The sequence below is a fragment of the Botrytis deweyae genome, assembly GCF_014898535.1.
Source record: "Botrytis deweyae strain B1 chromosome Unknown BDEW_020, whole genome shotgun sequence".
Taxonomy (NCBI): Eukaryota; Fungi; Ascomycota; class Leotiomycetes; order Helotiales; family Sclerotiniaceae; genus Botrytis; species Botrytis deweyae.
In genome coordinates, this window is record NW_024066227.1 from 582,986 (window position 1) to 601,940 (window position 18,955).

General features: G+C 43.4%; 6 protein-coding genes across 6 annotated transcripts; 3 read left to right on the top strand and 3 right to left on the bottom strand.

Annotated features, from left to right (window-relative positions):
- Positions 1–370: 370 nt before the first annotated feature.
- Positions 371–1,195, top strand: EAE98_008104 (uncharacterized protein; the record flags this gene model as incomplete). Its single annotated transcript, XM_038955727.1, has 1 exon — positions 371–1,195. One exon carries the CDS (start codon positions 371–373, stop codon positions 1,193–1,195), a length of 825 nt encoding a protein of 274 aa, XP_038808021.1.
- A 393-nt stretch (positions 1,196–1,588) lies between these two features.
- EAE98_008105 (uncharacterized protein) lies at positions 1,589–3,222 on the bottom strand. Its single transcript, XM_038955728.1, has 3 exons — positions 2,730–3,222; positions 2,405–2,653; positions 1,589–2,348 (listed from the first exon to the last, which is right to left on the bottom strand). The coding sequence occupies exons 1-3, from the start codon at positions 3,072–3,074 to the stop codon at positions 1,923–1,925; spliced, it is 1,020 nt and encodes a 339-aa protein (XP_038808022.1). The 5' UTR covers positions 3,075–3,222; the 3' UTR covers positions 1,589–1,922.
- A 2,520-nt stretch (positions 3,223–5,742) lies between these two features.
- EAE98_008106 (uncharacterized protein) lies at positions 5,743–6,015 on the top strand (the record flags this gene model as incomplete). The annotated part of the gene is made up of 1 exon (XM_038955729.1): positions 5,743–6,015. The coding sequence occupies one exon, from the start codon at positions 5,743–5,745 to the stop codon at positions 6,013–6,015; it is 273 nt and encodes a 90-aa protein (XP_038808023.1).
- A 1,143-nt stretch (positions 6,016–7,158) lies between these two features.
- EAE98_008107 (uncharacterized protein) lies at positions 7,159–10,481 on the bottom strand. Its single transcript, XM_038955730.1, has 8 exons — positions 9,235–10,481; positions 8,958–9,181; positions 8,730–8,860; positions 8,538–8,578; positions 8,435–8,486; positions 8,230–8,383; positions 7,658–8,182; positions 7,159–7,561 (listed from the first exon to the last, which is right to left on the bottom strand). Exons 1-8 carry the CDS (start codon positions 10,104–10,106, stop codon positions 7,392–7,394), a joined length of 2,169 nt encoding a protein of 722 aa, XP_038808024.1. The 5' UTR covers positions 10,107–10,481; the 3' UTR covers positions 7,159–7,391.
- Positions 10,482–11,718: 1,237 nt separating this feature from the next.
- Positions 11,719–12,724, bottom strand: EAE98_008108 (uncharacterized protein; the record flags this gene model as incomplete). Its single annotated transcript, XM_038955731.1, has 2 exons — positions 11,719–12,190; positions 12,318–12,724. The coding sequence occupies 2 exons, from the start codon at positions 12,722–12,724 to the stop codon at positions 11,719–11,721; spliced, it is 879 nt and encodes a 292-aa protein (XP_038808025.1).
- A 3,181-nt stretch (positions 12,725–15,905) lies between these two features.
- EAE98_008109 (uncharacterized protein) lies at positions 15,906–17,431 on the top strand (the record flags this gene model as incomplete). The annotated part of the gene is made up of 3 exons (XM_038955732.1): positions 15,906–15,938; positions 16,039–16,315; positions 16,371–17,431. 3 exons carry the CDS (start codon positions 15,906–15,908, stop codon positions 17,429–17,431), a joined length of 1,371 nt encoding a protein of 456 aa, XP_038808026.1.
- Between the last annotated feature and the right edge of the window lie 1,524 nt (positions 17,432–18,955).

Consider the following 18,955-nt stretch of genomic DNA (forward strand, 5'->3'; position numbering starts at 1 on the left):
ATTAGACAGCAGGACTCACCTGGAGTGGTCTAAATAGCTGGCTTTTAGACCAGTTTCGTTTAGACCCAGATCTAGCCGTGTTCTTTTTGCCAAGCAGAATCACGAGTCTCAGAATAATCGATACAACCATCGAGTCAAAAGACACGCCAACTCTACGTCCTGTTGGAGACAGTATCGATCCCATTGCTATGCTTCTAGAGCTTTGGAGACTTTGTCGGACAAATTTGTGCTTTGACGCAAGAGATAACGTCTTTGCCTGCGCCTCCCTAGCCAACAAAGATATCTACAGAACCCCGAATACGACTGCAACGCGACGACAACTTCTCCCGGACTATGGAAGATCAATCACAGAGGTCTACCAAGAAGCAGCATGGTTCACTCTCTTCTCACCCATGCCGTGTTGCAAATATTATCGATGACACGCCCCACAGTTTATCGCAACATACATGATCTTCCGTCCTGGGTCCCCGATCTCTCGCAGTCGCCGAGACTTCACGGGCTTTGGCAGATCGAGTTGGAACAGGTAAGGATAGGATGGTGTGCGGCTGGGAATTCGCGTTGGAAGATGCCACCACCAGCCACGCTTTACGGGCGCTACTTGGTGGTACAAGTTATCTTTGTGGATATGGTGAGCAAAGTTCAGCATCCGAAATATCGTCATGATAACGAACACCACTCGCGTTCGGATTACACAGAGATTGCAGAGTTTTTTCTCGAACCCGCACCGCCGTATGTGGATTTGAACGCTGGTCGGGATTTATACGAAGTTGTTTGGCGAACGACTATAGCCAATTTTACGGATGGTGTATCACCAGATGTTTACGAACACGCGCTTCATTTTGAAAGGGGATGCTTGCAAGAATTGATAAAAACCAGGAAGGAGTATTTAGCCGGCGAGATTGATGCAGCTGAATTCACGAGCATGATAAGTATCGTGGAAGAGATGAAAGATACAGGCTGGCTGCGTGGCGATTGGGGGTTCATACCTAATCCTACTCGCGACGGAGAAGAAGAGACGTCACATCTCGAAAGTCGCGCATGCCGCCTCATAGGTAGTGGCGAGGACGGCCCGTCGGGAGTGCTGTCGTCAAACAGCGAGGGTGTGGAATTCAACGATAGGGCAGGGCGTACTCTCACGCATCGCCAGCTGTTCTTCACTGCGCTGGGCTGTGTGGGGTTGGGGGCCTTGATGTGAAGTTTGGCGATTCGGTTGTGGTAATGGCAGGATCGCCAGTGCCCTTCGTGGTGAGACAGGGCACGGATGGGCGGTATAAGCTTGTAGGAGAGGCGTACATAGACGGGATTATGTTTGAAGAGGCGGTAGATGAGGGTGGGGAGTGGGAAGAGATCACGTTGGAATAGTATAGATTACCTTGCATTGGTAACCTTGGGTATAAACTCAGATACTTTAGCAAACCCTCAACCTTCAAATGCAGAGCATACTACCTATGCAATCCCGGATTCCAAGCCATTGAATCCCAAAAGCAAAACCCATTCACAATCCCGCATCATCAGTGATTCTGCCTCTTATTTTAAACACAGACCCCGATAAATCCGCTCAGGTATATGCATCCACATCACCGTATTCACGCAGAAGCTGTGAGCAAAATGCGGAGTAAAAGAGAAGAAGCAAAAATATCTCAACAGCGTAGCATAGAGATTGTAAGACGGAACAGGCGAAGTAACACTTTCCCACCACTTTCAATTTCTCTGGTTTGAATTTCGGTTTCCTGGAGTTGTGATGCTGCTATGCATGGGGAATTCGTTTATTTCATTCCCCTACCATCCCACGATCCTCTGAAACCGTACTTTGTTGGCGACCATAATGTTCTTCGGTGCCCTCAGATCTCCGCATTATAGTGTCAGCACCCAATTTTCCTTTCTCCCATCTTATATCTCTAGTACATCTCTCCTCTCCCCTTTCATACCAGTACACCATCTCCTTCCCCCCAACACCTCCTAAATACCCTGTCTCTATGCCTCTCAAGATTTCTCCACCTCCCCATACCCTCCGCGAACCTCTTATCACCCTTCCCCCACCCCAACCCCTCATCACCTAACAACCACGTATAAGCGAAAACGCTCGCATCAAAGAGGCCCGGCGCATCCCCAGAAAACCATTTCTCCTCCCCAAGTAACAAACTAAGTGCTTCCCATGCTCTGTCCGCCTCCCTATAAATCATTTCCTGGTCAATAATTTCCGCGCTCTTGCGCAACTCAGATTCCGCTGCGGAGCGCAGTTGGTGGGCCGTATAGAGGCGAACTGGGAGAGAGGAGGATGCCGGGTCTATGTAGAGGGGAGCGGCTATCTCGCGGAAGTTCGAGGGGGTCAGATAAAGAGAATGTAGCTTGAGAAGATTAGTTAGGCCATCAAGTCTAATATTGGGCAAGCAAAGAGACATACCCAAGCATTTCTAATATTATGATCGATTAGAGCTTGATAAGCTTCCAATTTCCTACTCTTTGGTTCAGGGACTTTCTTTCCTTGTTCCTTTGCATATTTCACCAGTCCATTACTCGGTATTGGAAGGTGGACATCTTGTGAAGAATTCGATTTGATGCCTGGTAAGAGGAAAGGTAGGACACCAGTAGGTGAAGCATGATTATTTGAAGAGACAATATTATGATTAATTCCTGCGAGATTTAAAAATGTCTGTCCATAACGTCAGCCTCATAGTCTTTCATTTGATGTTGCTTGCTTGCTTGAATCTCTACATAGGTAGACATACCTGCCATTTCAAACATCCCGGATTAAAACTTGGCCTGCCTCCATTCTCTTCCTCGCCCTCTCTACAGAAGATATATAAACTGGGCAATCTAGCATCTCTATCATTTCTTCTGCTCTTTGCCCCAGGACTCCTTTGTGGTAACTCGTTTGCTGGATATGTGACAACAGGAACTTTATCAAATAATTTCTTAACCGGTCTAGGTATACTGAATAAATCCTTCACGGCATTTGTCTGTCGAGTGAAATTGGATTGATTGTATGTGGCATCTTTCTGGGTACTCGAGCCATCTCTTCTCTCATTCTGCTTCGGCCTCGCAGACGAGGTTGATTCATTTGAAGGAGGCATAGTTTCCCTTGCCAATCTCGAATGGTTTAGATAGATGCGACCAGGGTAATATCAAATCAGAACAATAATGGTGACTATGACTAGGGACCGAGGGACCTTGGTAGTTTCGGCGCGTCTTCCGATAGTTTCCTTTCCTCTGGTGGGATGGGACCAAAATTAAAATGATGAGGCTGCCCGCGCTGGCCTCACCGCACCGACTCAATTAATTTCAATTTCAATTGTTTAATTTTTTTCATCTTTTTTCATCTTTTTTTCGGGATAGCCGCGACATAGCAAATTTCAATGCGAAAAAAAAGGGCCGAGGAACGGCAAGAACGGAGGATAGGATAAGTAAGATAAGGCACCTTTGCATTTCGAATTAGATTTGAAGGTCCATACGAGTACAAGTTACAAGTCACAACTTTCCCTAGTCCTGGCGAGTGTGAGCTATTAGTCCCAGGTACGATACGATACGTATATTTACCGGAATGTACACCTAAATGCCGAAGTATCTCCCGTTGTTAATTGATGGAAAAAATGGATTTATCCGTGAAATGTACGATGCCAGATGGGTTATTGTATCTGGGTTCTAGGTACCTAATGAGTGGATTGAGGGATTGAGCGATTGAGGAATCAATATTGAAAAGACATCGTGAAGAATATCGAGAATGGTCGGGTATGACAGCAGCTACACAGTCCTTGGTGTGGTCCCATATTACCACCGAAATAGCAACCTCCATATATATACAAAATGCATCTCTGGCGTGAGAATGATGGAATGATATTGGATGAGATGAACTCAGTTGCCTTGGAATCTTTTTAAAGATCTTGGATGCATGAACCTACAAGGTATGAAAAAGAACCCCCGAATCATAAGAAATGGGTCTTTGGATCAGGTACAGAATGCATGCAAGATTTTTTCTGACATGCAGGATAAGCGTGCTAGTATGTCAACGTGAAGGAAGGAATTATATCGTCACATCCAACAAGGTCATTTTTATCATAAGCGCAAGTGAGAAAGATGGGAAAGAAAGATGAAAAAATATATATAGGTACCTATGTAAAAGGGGGCGACAACTTAATAGCCGAGCTCTTCTCGAAAAATCGTCATTCTCATACTCTCATTGTCTCACACTTTCACACTCTCATACTCTCATAATCTCATACAACAACATACCTACGCACATTTATTAACCTCTTATCCGACCTCGCAGCATAGAAATCGTTGTACCTCGGATGAAAGAAAAGAAACGTATGATCCGTTTCGGTTCCACAGCGATAAGGCTCTTAGTGACTCTCACTCACGGCGGGATGAAATATTAACCTGAAAGAAAATGCTTACGAAGTGGCTAACTTACGACTAACTCGATAGTGATATGGGGAAATACTAAAAATGGATTAGTTCTTCGATAAATTGGTACGAGTACCTTGCAATTGCGGAGAAAACAAAGCGGTCTTTTCTCTTTGCCCATGTCATAAATACATATGTACCTAGTAGGTCCTAGGTAGCCGATAACAAATACTTTGGTAAAAATCAAATGAAAAACGGTTGTGGGATATTTGGAGATCATAACCAATTAGATTTGAATATACCCTTCATCGAGAGGATACTTATGAGACAATATTCGATAATCCTTAAATAACCCCATTCAAAATCGTAACTCGGATGATGATGCTCCTCCGCTGTCTACTTCGTAATTGTCAAAAATATGTTTACCGAAAGCAATCCCTTGAGACCCTTGAGAATATCATATTCAACCCACTTCCAAACCTTGCCTGTCTTATTGAACCCTTTCAATCCCAAATTGTAAATAAAGAAAAGAGATTTCGTCACTTGATCATCTTGATTCAAATACTTAACAATTCCTTCTTGTCCTCAAAGGAAGTCACTTGAAACAAAGGACCTGGCTCAAATCATCATCACCCATATCTCGACCGACCTCTTTCAAGAACCACTCTGCCACATCTTCTCCAACAACGAGAAATCTACCGAGTACTTAAAAAGCACTCCGTGTCCGCTTCACGTTGCGATTACCATCCCACCTCAAATCCAAGTTCCCTTCCTACCAATCTTGTACTCACCCAGCCATCTTACCCCTCACCTCCATCCCTTTAGTTCAAGTTGACATCTTTGTTTCTGAACATCCTCTCACACTATTTCTTTCGAAATTGACACTTGACACATCCTCTCGCCCATCGTCATATCGCAGGCCACCAATCCGGTATCAATCTACGTACTTCGAGTCAAGCTTTCTTCGGAATCTCTTTTCCAAGTCCCAAAACAAGACGGATCGTCACGTACGATCCAAACCATCTTCGTTTCCCACAATAAGTCCGGGGTTTGAGTTTAAGATTACCCAGTCGAAATTCCGCAGGAGAACCACTTGAAGAATTTTGAGTCTTAGTTCGACCGAGGTATACGCATTTTGGGAGTTACAAAAAATTACAAGAGCAAAGAGCAAGAAAAACTACCTTGGATCCATACGTTACGTCGTTCAGATCATAAAGATACTTGAATACCAATTCATATATATACAAACAAATATATTTCTCCTACCGAAAGAATAGAGAAAGTTCTTCATACTCAAAATCTGCTCTTCGAACCCCGCTCTTCTTTCCAAACACAACAAAGAAAAATACACTTTTCCCTCTACCTGCAACCAACCTTATCTCCCCAAAGAACGCAAAAATGAACGCCCCTCTCACATCACCAACCCGTACCACCTCCTCATCAACTTACTTCCAATCCTTCCCAACCGGCCCCTCGACATCCTCCACCTCCTCCTCCTCCTCCAGCGGCCCAACATCGGCTCCTCAACCCCCCGCACCCCAAGCGCCCCAGCGCTCCTCAAGTCAAGACGAAACCTCCCCGTTTCTCAAAGATTTCAACCTCGTCGCCGAAGCAGCCAAGAGGGCACAAATGGCATGTCTAATGCGAGATATGGAGGGCTGCGGACTGTAGTTTTGGGGAACATGGAGAATGGTGATGTGGATGCGCGTGCGAAGATGACGATGTACAATGGGTAGCACACCTACCCATTTATGCGAATCTGCACCAATCAATCGTCCAGAAACCGAGGGTTGAATAACTCGCACGGCGAAGCTCGAACACAAGATGAACAGGAGAGAAAGAGAAAGAGAAAGAGAAGAGAAGAAGAGAAAAGAAGCGATAGGTCACCAGAAATCTATCATCTAGATACTGTACCCACTGCACAAACCGCCCATCTCGCTTCCCTTCAGCAAACCCCTTCATCCGCATCTCTACTCTCCTCTCACAATTTCGAAACCTCAGCACACACCACACCACACCACACCACATCACACCCCTCCACCAACCAACCACTCACCACTCCTCAAAATAACGAAACCACGAGTTCAAGACAGGCGGCGACGGCGGCGGCGGCGTTTTTGGCATCCGGAATCTAGGATATAGCATTTAGCATACCAGGACCACAAATGGTGCTTTTTTGGCGTTTCCTTTTTCTTTCCTTCCCCTTCCTTTTCCTTTTGCTTTCAATTTATTACTATTATTACTATTATTACTATTACTATTATTATAGCATCGATTGATTGATTAATTGATTAATTGATTGATTACTTACTTAATCCAAACCAATCCAATCCCAATCCAAATATTTTTCCACCTCGAATTAAATATCCATTTGGCTGGTTACTCACGTTACCTACTATTTATTGTTATTAGATAAAAGGAGAGGAGACGAGAGACGAGAGACGAGGAGAGGAGAAGTGGTATTTTGGGAGAAATCAGATGGGAATCGGGATCACACGCACACACATATATACTATATATATAGGTACTATATATATTATATACCATCATCCCAGATAATAATACCAAATATATTTACGCGCAAAACCTGCTTCTTGGTTTGAGATAGCTAGCTATCTAGTATTCACTTGTGAGATTATGTACCTATACATCAATACGTCCCCTATCCTCCCTACAAGCAAGCCCTCACCTCCTCTCTTGATTACATGCCACCAACATATCAAGTAACATAATATCCTCTCCATTAGAGATCATACAGTGAATCAAAACCCTCAGAAAAGATATTATAAGAAAATCGTAATCACACCAGTTACACACTCATATATTCGAATAGATATATCTTCGCTTTGCAGCCGGGTATAACTTTATTAAATATATTATACCATTCGATATTGCAAATCATTAATCATTCATTTACCCACTCCGAACTTCATTGCTCACTCCGATCTTCAATCTCCAATCCTTTCCCTTATCCCTAACCAATCCGAGAATACTCTGCTCGCATCCTTTCCCGGAAACTTCAGGAATTTTGTACAAGCATTTCCCCATTAACCCTGACTATGATTTCTACTTGCGCCATCATTCCTCCTCGGTCTCGTATAATTATCAATATTAACAAAAGCTCCCGTTCCTCCCGATTCTCTAAGGTCTTCTAGAAGTACCGTTGTTTGTTGGTAGACACGTTCAAGGGCCGCTGAGGATGATTTGCCGAGGGAGACTTTATTAGTCCGTGTTAGCAATTAAGCACACAAACAAGAAAGCGAGCACTAGCGATTCTTCAAGCTGAAATGGAAGTGAGTGAGAGACGACTTACGAAGAATAGCAGAGTTCAATTCCTCTGCTACAGCAACTCTTCCACTCGGATCCAAGAGATGAGAGACGGTTTTCTCATTGATAGGATCTTTGTATGCAATTAACGAGAAAGCATCTTCCAAAGCTTTGCTAACCTCTCTTCTTGGATCATCCTTGAATTCTGCTTGAAGGACCTGTCCATATGACAATGTGTCTGATAGCAAATTCTGATAATCGATTTCAAAATTATCAGCGCCATCCGTTTCCATTCTATCCCAATTGTTGGCCTGGGGTTGATGATCATCCAGTTCCATATCATGATTTAGAATATCATCATACCAATCCCCGTTATGCGCCGAATTCTTCTTCGATGCGTTGGTAGAATTGGAGTTATGCATTTCTGCCATCTGTCGAACCATTTCGATGAACTTGCGACATCTTAATCGAAAATAAACATGTTCGTTGTCTTTCAGAACTTGAGGATAATATGCGTTAGTATATTTGAGGGCCTGCTCAACATCCCCTTCTAATATTGCTGTGCGTATGCCTGTGTAAAATTAGTATTGATATCTGGCATTAGTCGGTAATACTCACGTTGCCTATGGCTAGCATCTTGATCATCTTTGATATCGAATCCTGGTATGGTAACGTTAGGATCCATGTTCAATGCCTTCTTTTCAGAGTGAACTTCATTCGCGAATTCTCTTGCCGTTTCGACATAGCCATCATGTGTTAGAAATTGTAGAACCTATTTGGAATCAGTCATTAGATGGTCGAACGTCTTGAGAGTAAGTCATACCAAAGATTGAATCAATTCCGTTTCATTCAATGGCGGTTGAAGTTTTGTAGTACTAAGAGATGGTTTAGCATCCCCAACAAGCTATAAGGTCGAAATGAAGTACCTGGTGGAAGCGATCTCATTCTTAATTCGACATTCTTCGTGCTGTAAAAGTGTTAGATCACAATTTCTGACTGTGAGCTGTCCAATCGTTCGGCGCGCGACTGATCCGAGATAAACGATGCATAGCAAACAAGGGTTCTTAAAATGCTTGAAGCTAAAGACATAAAGACATTAAGGAGATAGTTTCACCGACCAAGATCATTTCATCTATGTTGTAGACGAACGGACTTTGCCCAAAATTTACTCTAACATGCTCGCCGGGTTTCTTCATGCCAACAGATGGGAAAAGCTCGCCCCTTCCAGTTACATCTCGGAATGCGATACCTTGAATGATGATATTAACAGGTGTTCTAAGAAAACGGAACAGAAACAATGGAATAGAATCGAGTTGTAGCATGAGAGGAAGTTTACAAATACTGACCTAAATGATCTCCATTCTTTGTGAAGAAGGCGGTACCAGTTGAAAAGTTGACTCCGCAACCTATTACATCTTCTGTAGAAAATGATGGGCCGTAAGCTTTTCCAACACTCGCACCAGCATACCCATGACCATCGTCACCATGATATGCCCAAGAGTCAGGTTCCCATCCCGGTAATCTTGATAATGGTATTTTTTTGGTGGAAAATCCAATACCAATAGAGCTACTAGGGTGAGCGTTAGTGAGGCTTCAACCATGCAAATCAATTGGAAATCATACTCTTCTCGCTTCCGCGACAAAATTGTTACCTCGAAGTAATAAATTCCACACTGGGGAGGCATGGGGTGATCGGATCTGATGGCGGAAGCCTCATTATCTCGATCGTTCATGGATTTTGGGCCCGTCAGTTTCACCTCAAAGCCATCATTTGCGACTTCCAATGCTCCAAATTTGTCTGTTGTACTCCATTTGCTTGGCAATGGGGATAAGGTTTCATCTTCGATGAGGGGAGTTTTTTCGACGAGGTCATAAGGTCTACCTCGATGCGAAGGGACCATCTTTGCATGTAGATTGACACTGCTAGCACTAGTTGAAAGAGAATTTGGTTGTGATGACGGGGCTGACCCATCTCTATGCGCCAGGACCTTTGCCTTGTGCGCTTCCTCTAACTTTTGCACATATTTCGATCCCCTCAGATATGAGGGCACAAAGAAATGGTCCGCATTCCCACCAAGTCCCCCGTACCCATGCCCATTGGGGAGTGAAGAAAACTCATTTGCGAGTGAACCAAAAGCGCTTGAGAAGCTTGGAAGTTGTCCTCCTCTACCCCATGATCCTGATCGTCCTTGATTGACCCCGCCATTACCATTTTCCTCATCAAACCCGGAGAATGCCCCATATCCGTATCGCCCATTATAATTTGGATCGTAGTAAGTGGAATCATGTTGTTGATTTAACATGTGTGTGTTCGAATTTAGAAGATTTGCGAAATGGCCGGGTCTTGAAGGTTGTCCATATTGTTGAGAGTTACCGGCAGCTATGCCAGATACAACAGAGGCATATGAAGATCTTCGAGGCATGAAACCGGGAGCTCCAGTAGGCATGCCGGAGTCTGGAACCCCCGGTGAGCCCGAAGGATATGAGTTTGTCATTTCGACTGTATGTAGACAGTAGTTAGATTGAGAGAAGAGACTCGTTGTCGCTTGTGAGTATTTAGAAGTCGAGAGGTTTGGTTGTGTATGGAGGTTGTTTTGTGTTGTTTTGTTCCTTGAGCTTGAGGTTGTAAGGCGCAGAAGTTAAGTTTATTACCTATCTGCAGCTCTCAATTCAGTAGTGAATGGCGGATTGAACCAAGGTGGAGATGAAGTGTGATGTACCAGTAGTAGTTGGATTGTTTCATGACTAGCGAAATCTCATTAAGTGTTAATGTGGTTGAGTTCAGAATTCACATTAGAATCATATTTCTGAATGTTCAATTTCTTGTAAAGCTTCAGTTTGTGGTTTGTACGAATGATAAGTTGTTATCGAATCTTTAACACATCAATGTACGGTAGCTGTGTAGGTAGGTTCCTCGAATGTTGCCATTTGCGGATTCCATCATACGTGAGCTAATCCCGTTATGGTTCGACCCCCGATGACCGGGGGGGAGGGGTGGTGATGGAAATCATCATGAGGAGGAACATTTATCACGATTCACGGACTCCACTGATTTCTATCATTTGCTGCTTATGAACAAATTCACCATATTTCGAGTAACATTTTTTATTATGATGGGAGGATATGAGCGGTATAATCATCAAGTAGGTAGGTAGGTAGGTAATTAATCAATCCAGCTACCCATATACATATATAAGCCGATATCCTCTCAAAGTGTTCAATATACTTTCTGAAATCCCTACTTGATATGATGATAGAAATCATCCCGGAGACACAAGACCATAATGCATTGAGATTCAAACCCGTTTGAATGAGCATACTAGGTAGTTCCCAGCCATATAATTCTACTTAGTATATACATCCATCACCCAATCGAGGTCGAATCTTGGAGAAGAACACCACAGATCGATCAGACGAAAATCAATGAATGCCCATCTGAACTCAAATAATCACATTATAAATTATGTCAATTTAAATACAAGCTCAAACAAAAATATCATTACCATGTAAATATCCCCTGATAGACGTAAATATCCAAGAATAACATGGATATCTGGGTCCCTCGTAAGAAATGAGACTTGCCGTGAAGCGATGACATATATGAACAGCCAGTCGAAGCTACATTTGTAAATGTGAAAGCTACTGACGAATTCACTGATCCGTCTGCGAATAGCTTGCCATCATGGGACTGGAGATCATGGTAAGGAAACACGTGAACTGGCCTTTGTATGCCCGGTCGGGCTGTGAAAGCAAGAAAGTAATCATAATCTATAATTGTTTAAGCAATAATGCGTGAACCCAAAGGCCGCGACATGCTACATTAACACTCCCCTGCTTTGAGGAAACGCCAGAAACACCATTGCTTTGGCGGAATTTATTTCCACTCCATCCAAGTTCATTCCATCAACAACGCCCCGTAAATTTTCCCAAAGCCCAGTAAATTGAAACCAAAGAAATTTTTATACATGTCTTGCGTTGGTGACAAAGCAGGGTTGTTTTGTAATCCGATTCCTTGACAAGATTGCCCATTAACGAGAAAGAAGAGGTTGATCGGGTAGGATCCGAGTTCTAATACACGGAATAAAAGACTAAAATAGGCGGAAGGTATTAGGCGGAAGCAGTGATAACCGCAGGAGATTGAGTTTGATCTTGAGTTGATGTAGGCGCAACAGCAGGTGCAGAAGTGGAGGTAGACGTAGAGGCTGGAGCTGGAGCCATGGCTGGGGGAGAGCTGACGAGGTTGGTAGCATCAACATCCATGGCGCTAGTGCTCTTCTCACTTTCAATCTGGCTGTTTTCCTTGTTCTCCTTGCTACTGTCACCAGTTGACGAACCTTCAGTACTGGGATTAACTGTCACTTTAGGAGGGGCTCTCCACCTAGGAATCTCGATAGGGATGCCCGTAAATGTTTTGATAATGAAGGAGCGCTTCTCCCATTTGCGACAAGGTTTACCAGAACGATCGAGGGCACGTAAGCCAGCATTGATTGCGCCTTGGTTGGCCTTGGGCCCAAGCCGGGAACTGTTTCCATTGGACGCCCTTGGAGTACTTCCGTTAGGAGCAAGTGTGCCATCATCCCTAAGATAGAGTTAGCACATGTAAAAGAAGATAACTGCGGAGCCCGGTGTTCCCTAGAGCATTGACCCGCCCGGCAAGAGATATAGCTTTGAAGCTCGACGACAGTGAAAAGGTGCAATGTACTTACAATCTTGCCTTCTTCTTTGGACCTGGCTTGCCTCTAGCCCTAGGAGTTGTGTCTGATCCCAAGGCGGCAGTAGAACTTCTCTTGACGCCAGCCTTCTTCTTAATTGCTTCCGTTGGAGGGGGCATCGATGATGAAACTGGTGTATCAGTACCATTTGGTACGGGCGTATTTGGGTCCGACTCGACCGGAGCGTCACCATTTTGACTCTTTGCGACAGGCGTAGTAGTTGGAATTGTTGATGTGGAATCCTTTGATGGAGAGTCTTCTTTGATCAAAGGTTGACCAACACCCCTTAACTTTGCAGGAGATAATTTGAGAGTAATGATCATGGAACTCTTCTCTTTCAGGCCCGACGACTTTCGTCGTGGAGCAGAGGTAGTCGGCGTAGGTTTGCTTGCTGAAGCCATGATGGAGGAGTCGTGGAAGTTGTGAGACGTGAAAGTTTGAAGACTGGGAATTGACGGTCGCAATAAATAGGGTGGTGAGGTATTGTATGTGTCGAGGAAGGACGTATTGAGTGCTCGAATCAATCGTGCAGTATGGATATGGGTGATGGGTTATGATTTGGGAGGTCAAATGGTGATGGTATTCAACATACTTCGAAAATAATTTAAGGTGTTGAGTGTGAATAATTTCTTTTTGGTTGAATTGAAAAACGAAGTAATGATAAGTTGGAAGGAAAGGTTATGGGGGTATGGAAAATCATGATTAAAATTTAAGAGCAAATGGACTTGTCTCGTTTTTTTTCCTCTACTATACGCGTTGAGTGAAGGCAGGCTGAGAATGTTGGTGCTCTTTCACCCAGATTATTATTAGTTCAAGTTGAAGAAGATTATACGCGAAGTCGGCTTTTCTGGCTTCCTTTGTGTTTGGGGCGGATGCTGGGCTGGTTCCTCTCTGATGTGATTTTCTTTTACATTTATGATTTATGATTAATGATATTGGATTTATTTCTTTTCTCTTCTCTTCTTTTTCTCTCTTTATCATTCATCCAAAATTATATCTTTCTTTTGAACCGTCGCCTTTTATACGGCCGGCATTCATTCATCTGCTATTTGCATCGTGAATGAATCATGAATCCATCCACGAATACTTGGGTAGAGGCCGTAAGTAGTATGTATTATTTCATCGTTATCATCCATTTCCAGTTTCAGTAAGGTACCACTAGGTAGGTAAGCCTTTCCTCTCACTCAATCTCCTTATTATTCCTTCCTTCCGCAATCCCGGGCCTGACCATCGAACATTGAACGCTTGGAAAGCAGGAAAGGTAACGCCGATATGGATATAACGATCAAACTTTTGGCAGGTAGGTATATCTAAGTGTATATATACACACACACATACACACACATATATATATATATACATATTTTGAGCCGGTCGGTTTTCCAATCATTCCATCCGCTCTCGTCGCATCCCCTAATCAACGGAATCTCACGTCATGAGAAAGACATCGCTGGCAACTAGAGGACAAGAGTCTAAAAGAAGTGGCCGCCAATCTAATGGAAGTAAGAACAGAGTGATCAACTGGTTTTATTCCTATTCATTACTACTAGGTATATATATATTGACCTTTAACTTTCACATCGTTACAAATTTCCCTTTGCTCCGGATAGTCTCGATAGTCTCGATAGTCAACTATCTCCACGATGTGTCCGCCCTCCCCCCTCTCTTTACCAGACACTAACTACATCTCGATCATTCTTTCCGACAATGTTTACCAAATTTGTAACCCCCAAGAAGTATCAAGAAAGAATTTTATCCACCACATGAGGATGAATACTAATAAGTATCTGCACAGACAGAGTGGCGCCAAATATCAAAACCAACTCATTCTTTTTCACCAACAATAGACGAGGCTTGCAACATCTTACAATCCCCGGAAACAGCAATTTGATGTGCGTATCATCACACCCATTTATCTTGAGCTATTGGGCGAAGAGATTGCGAGGGTGACCCCTTTCTTCTTTTTCTTCTTCTTCTTCTTCTGGGCGCTGGATATTGAACAGGTGGCTGATCATTCAATTTTTTATCGGATCATTAGCATCATAATCCGATGCATCCCTCTCTATCCGCCACATTAAAATTCGAGATTTAGATGATACTCTGGTCTTCGAATTATAAGCATTGCCGCGCACACCTGAAACCATGAATTATTCAAAGCAGAGAACTTGGGAATTAACCAAAAAAGGTATGATAGCATTGACCAGCAGGAAAGAAATGACAAAGGGTAGCATAGCACTGCTTGATCCTTTGATCAATCCTTTTGTGGATGTTCCGCTCAAAAATCGTTGCGTTGATGGTCTGGAGATTTATAGATGTGTCAAATAGTTTTGACATTAATAAATCATCGATCTGTTGTACTCTTATTTTAATATTTATCGCTTTTGACAAGTAGGATGAAATTTCAAAAATCCATCATCTCACAGAGGTACACATCAGATCAACTCAAGTTGGACAGCATTTATAGACAAATTTTGCTTCGTCGCATACAACATTATTTGCATTTATCATTGATGGTTACCTAGCATGCCCCATCAGTTGATGTCTGTCTAAGTCACAGTATTGGAACAATTCGACCAGTAACGTGCAATGAAGCAAACATGGACGATTTTCTCATGGGCGTTGCTTAAATGTCTTATTTGGCTTCAGACAATGGTATGTCGGTCAAAAACTCTAGTCTCATGAGGTTCACTGGAATACACATCAATCGTCTTCAGCATCCGAAATCTTCGTCCATGTCACATAATCGATACCGTAGTTCAAGAAATCACAATATTAACATCGTCGGAGGCGTCTTTGAGGTCCTGAATTGTACTGAAAACGGCAATCAAGTACACCGATTTTGTGATGAGATTTTGGTTGAAAGAAAGATACTAGGTAGCCCTGCGGACAGCAATGTGAGTGGAAGAGGTGGTTCCTTTGATTCCCTCGAGATTGTTGCTTCATTGCGTACTTTCTTTCTTTGGTTCTCTGTTCAACACTTTCATCGGAGGGACCCAGAGATACAAAACCATGTATGCCGTTCGGTACTGGGTGGATAACCTTCTCAAGTCTTTCTAACAAACTTTATGATGTCTTGGTTGATTTAGGTCCTTGGGTAGGTATAAAAAGAGAGATTAAATGAAAAGATGACGAAAATGTAAAATATCTGCAGAGTGTTTAGTATTGTCTTTAGAAATCACTGATATCGCGAGTTAATGAATATCTTTTCTAGTACCTTTTCGTGATGGTGTTCATTGAATGTGATTGACGCCCAGGCTGATGATACAGTCAATATTGATGTTCCAATACCTACTAGGTACCGGCTTAAAGAATACCTCATGCTGATTGGACAAACTTGAAGGGAATCACATGTCTATACTCAGCCACAAAGCGGAGAAATGTGCCACAATTGCAAGTGGGGTGACGACACCTGGGCAGCTTCCAGAATCTGATTAAGCAAGAAACCATTTATCTATCTATCATCCCTGATTGACACCATTCCCAAGATCTTGAACACATTTCCATATTTCATATACGCACGCTACACCTGAACTTCTCCTTTTCGATAGCTATTTGACAAAGGTGTCTTCGGTACACCACAAAATGTCTACACCAACAAAAAAATCAGAGAGCCCTGTAAGCTAATTCATGATACATTCTTTGATTCCACAACTTTATGCGTTATTCCGACATAGATTATGAAATAATTAATCCCTAACTCACTTCCTTTTTTCAGAGTAGAAGCCCTCCTCCAGAATCTCCAACTACCGTAGCGCCATTCGACATGGACGACGATGATGCACCAGAAGGTACTACTGGCGGTGATGTACCAGCATCGAACAACAAGACCGCAGATGAGCTACCCCCGCAAAAGCCACCGCGCCCCTTAAGCCCACAACAACAAGCAGAGCATACTTTGAAAGAAGCTTTCCCAAGCATTGATGCAGCAGTAGTCAAGGCAGTTTTGATTGCTAGTGGAGGTCGTGTTGAGCCTGCTTTCAATGCTCTCCTAGGTGAGCGTGTATTCCTGTCGCATTATATTACATTCCTAATATTTTATATCCATAGGCATGTCAGATCCAGATGCAGCGATTGAAGTTCCCCCTCCGCAACCCCCTCGTCCCCAGGCGCAACGAGTCGGCTCTACTCCAAAATCACAACTTGAATCAGATGAACAATATGCACGTCAGCTTGCAGAACATTACGAAGGATCATCATCATCATATGGCCCACATGGAGCTCGAGGCGGTTCCAGGGGTGCATTTCCTCAAGGTCGCAAACAGACTGGTTTGAAACCAAATGAAATGTACGGTGAGGAGGAGGAACATAGCTTTTTCGATGACGATCTCCCAGTTATCAAAGAGAACCTTAGAAAGGGGTTCCTTGAGACACAGAGTACAGTCAATGGTTGGATTACCAATTTGAAGAAGAAGCTTGATGGAGATGACGCAGAAGAGAGACCTTCCACTCAGGGCTACAATTCCAATCAACACACACAGTATCGCTCCCGGAGAAGCGCGGAAGGCAGACAGAGTGGGGATTATAATCGATATGATGCCGATCCTCAGGTTCTCGGTGACGATTTCGCTGGAATTCAGCTCAATGAGGATGGCAGTAGACATGAAGGTAATGCTTCTCGCGCAAGTCAACCTTCAAATGCTTACCATCAACCTGCCCCTGCAGCCCGCCGATCTACACGCCCACTTGCAAACCCTGATCTTTTCAAACCTACCCCTAGTGCTCCAAAAGCTGAAGGTCGGAAGGTATCATTCCAAACTGCTACGGTGGAGGATGATCTGTATCGCACATCACCCAAACTTAGCGGAAAAGAAAATGCTCCATCAGCCAAACAGAGCAAATGGCAACCATTGAATGCAATGGAGCCCAGCCCTATCGGTGACGCTGATAACGACCATGATCCATTCAGCCTTGGAGATAGCGAGGACGAAAAGGAGTCTAAAGATCGAGTTGGTGGCAAAGAAGTTCGCATGGATGATGCGGAGAGGCTCAAGAAGGCAGCAGCTGAAGCGATGTCCGAAAATATTGTTGAGCCTGCAAAGAAACCTGAACCAGCCGAAACATCGGGTACGAAGGATAAATTGGCAGCGGAGCTGGCTAGCAAGCCTTGAGTGTTGAAGAATCGATTATCCTAATTTCGGAACTTTCTCAGAGGGAGGTTGGATAATCCTGTTCGTACTTTCCATGATATCCAAATTGATTTTATTGCAAACTTGAAATAGCATCTACCATGTCTCTCACCAAAGTCAATGTACGCGAGATTATGCCGCTCGAGTATTGCATTGAGGTCTAACTTCACAAGCTCTGCTACTTGTACTTTGGTGCTTAAGAGTATTTTACAACGGCCACTGTCACTTGGTCAAGGGATTTGACAACAATATCTAGACAGGCCAATTCAATAATAATTACAAATTTTGACACATGCTGTCTCTACACTATTACCTAAGAAGTGCCCACCTGCTATGTTGATTCGAGATTTGGTGATGACGATGGTCGACATATCCCAGTGACATTCTATTTAAAATAAATCATGACTTGTTAAACTTGTCTCATCATTCAATTCAACATTTGAGTGTCGACGTCCCCTCACCCCACCCCACCTTTCAACAACGGCTCAGCATTCTTGAGCCTTGCGTTTTAGCACGTGGGGTAATGATTTGCTAGGAATAGCTCACGAATGGCTGTGAAAGGTAGAGAGTACGAACGTTGCATGAAATGAAAACCTATCGATCGGTACCTGCCGATACTTTCCTGTAGCTTCCCCGTTCTCTGGAGTCTCAGAAGCAGGCGATGATAAGCAGCGACAACAAGTCAATCAGTGAATCAACTTGGTTAGAAAGTGCCAACCTTCTCTTCCCGATCAAAAAGCCCTTTCGTTATAAATTGATCCCGTACTACGAATAAATCATTGATAGTTGAGATAAAGTAACATGATCGACATCCAATTCCAAGATCATAGAAGTGTCAACACTAATAACCACCCAGGGACTCAGCTACTACGATCTACCAGGTGAAAAGAAAAAGCATCCTTAGACATTTACGAGTACTGTGGGTGTTGGTTACTATTGCCCCTCACTAGTCCTTTTCTGGCCAAACCCTTCTCCGTTCGAGAGCTCTAAAGGGAAATCCGAGAAAAAAACAAGTTGAACGTTAAATACTGGACATCTCCAACCTGCATCAATTTTCGATTCCATGTACGGACTACTTACTTAATCTCGCGGATTGTTTTCATGGTATTAACTTTGCAGACTCACACCACAACACTTGAAGACTTTCTTGTACGACTTACGTTGTTTCTTCACCACCCACTAGGATCTTTCCCCCTCCTCATCCAGCCAACTTCTACTTTCATATCAGGGTAGCAAGCAACACTACGGTACGGTGATTACCAGAGCCATCGTGCAGGTCCACGTGTATCACATACCGAAACATTTGGGTTTGATCATCTCCATATCTACTACCTTACAAACACCACGCATACTCAACGTCATTTCTTGTTGGCTTATGAATGTAGCATTTCGCATTAGATATAGTCATGATTTGCATGTGATCTGATCGACCTCCCGCCACCTGCAAGCCTTGATCTGGAAAGACCTTACTTCATCTACCAGTCAGTTCTGTTTTCGTTGCTTTAG

What these genes read in the sequence shown, in the direction of transcription:
- EAE98_008105 (XM_038955728.1), bottom strand. Translation starts at nt 3,074, where the DNA reads ATGCCTCCTTCAAATGAATCAACCTCGTCTGCGAGGCCGAAGCAGAAT. An exon ending in CGGGATGTTTGAAATGGCAG is followed by an intron (nt 2,654 to 2,729) that starts GTATGTCTACCT and finishes CGTTATGGACAG; the next exon opens with ACATTTTTAAATCTCGCAGG. An exon ending in ATAATATTAGAAATGCTTGG is followed by an intron (nt 2,349 to 2,404) that starts GTATGTCTCTTT and finishes AATCTTCTCAAG; the next exon opens with CTACATTCTCTTTATCTGAC.
- EAE98_008107 (XM_038955730.1), bottom strand. Translation starts at nt 10,106, where the DNA reads ATGACAAACTCATATCCTTCGGGCTCACCGGGGGTTCCAGACTCCGGC. An exon ending in TTGTCGCGGAAGCGAGAAGA is followed by an intron (nt 9,182 to 9,234) that starts GTATGATTTCCA and finishes CGCTCACCCTAG; the next exon opens with TAGCTCTATTGGTATTGGAT. An exon ending in CGGAATTGATTCAATCTTTG is followed by an intron (nt 8,384 to 8,434) that starts GTATGACTTACT and finishes GATTCCAAATAG; the next exon opens with GTTCTACAATTTCTAACACA.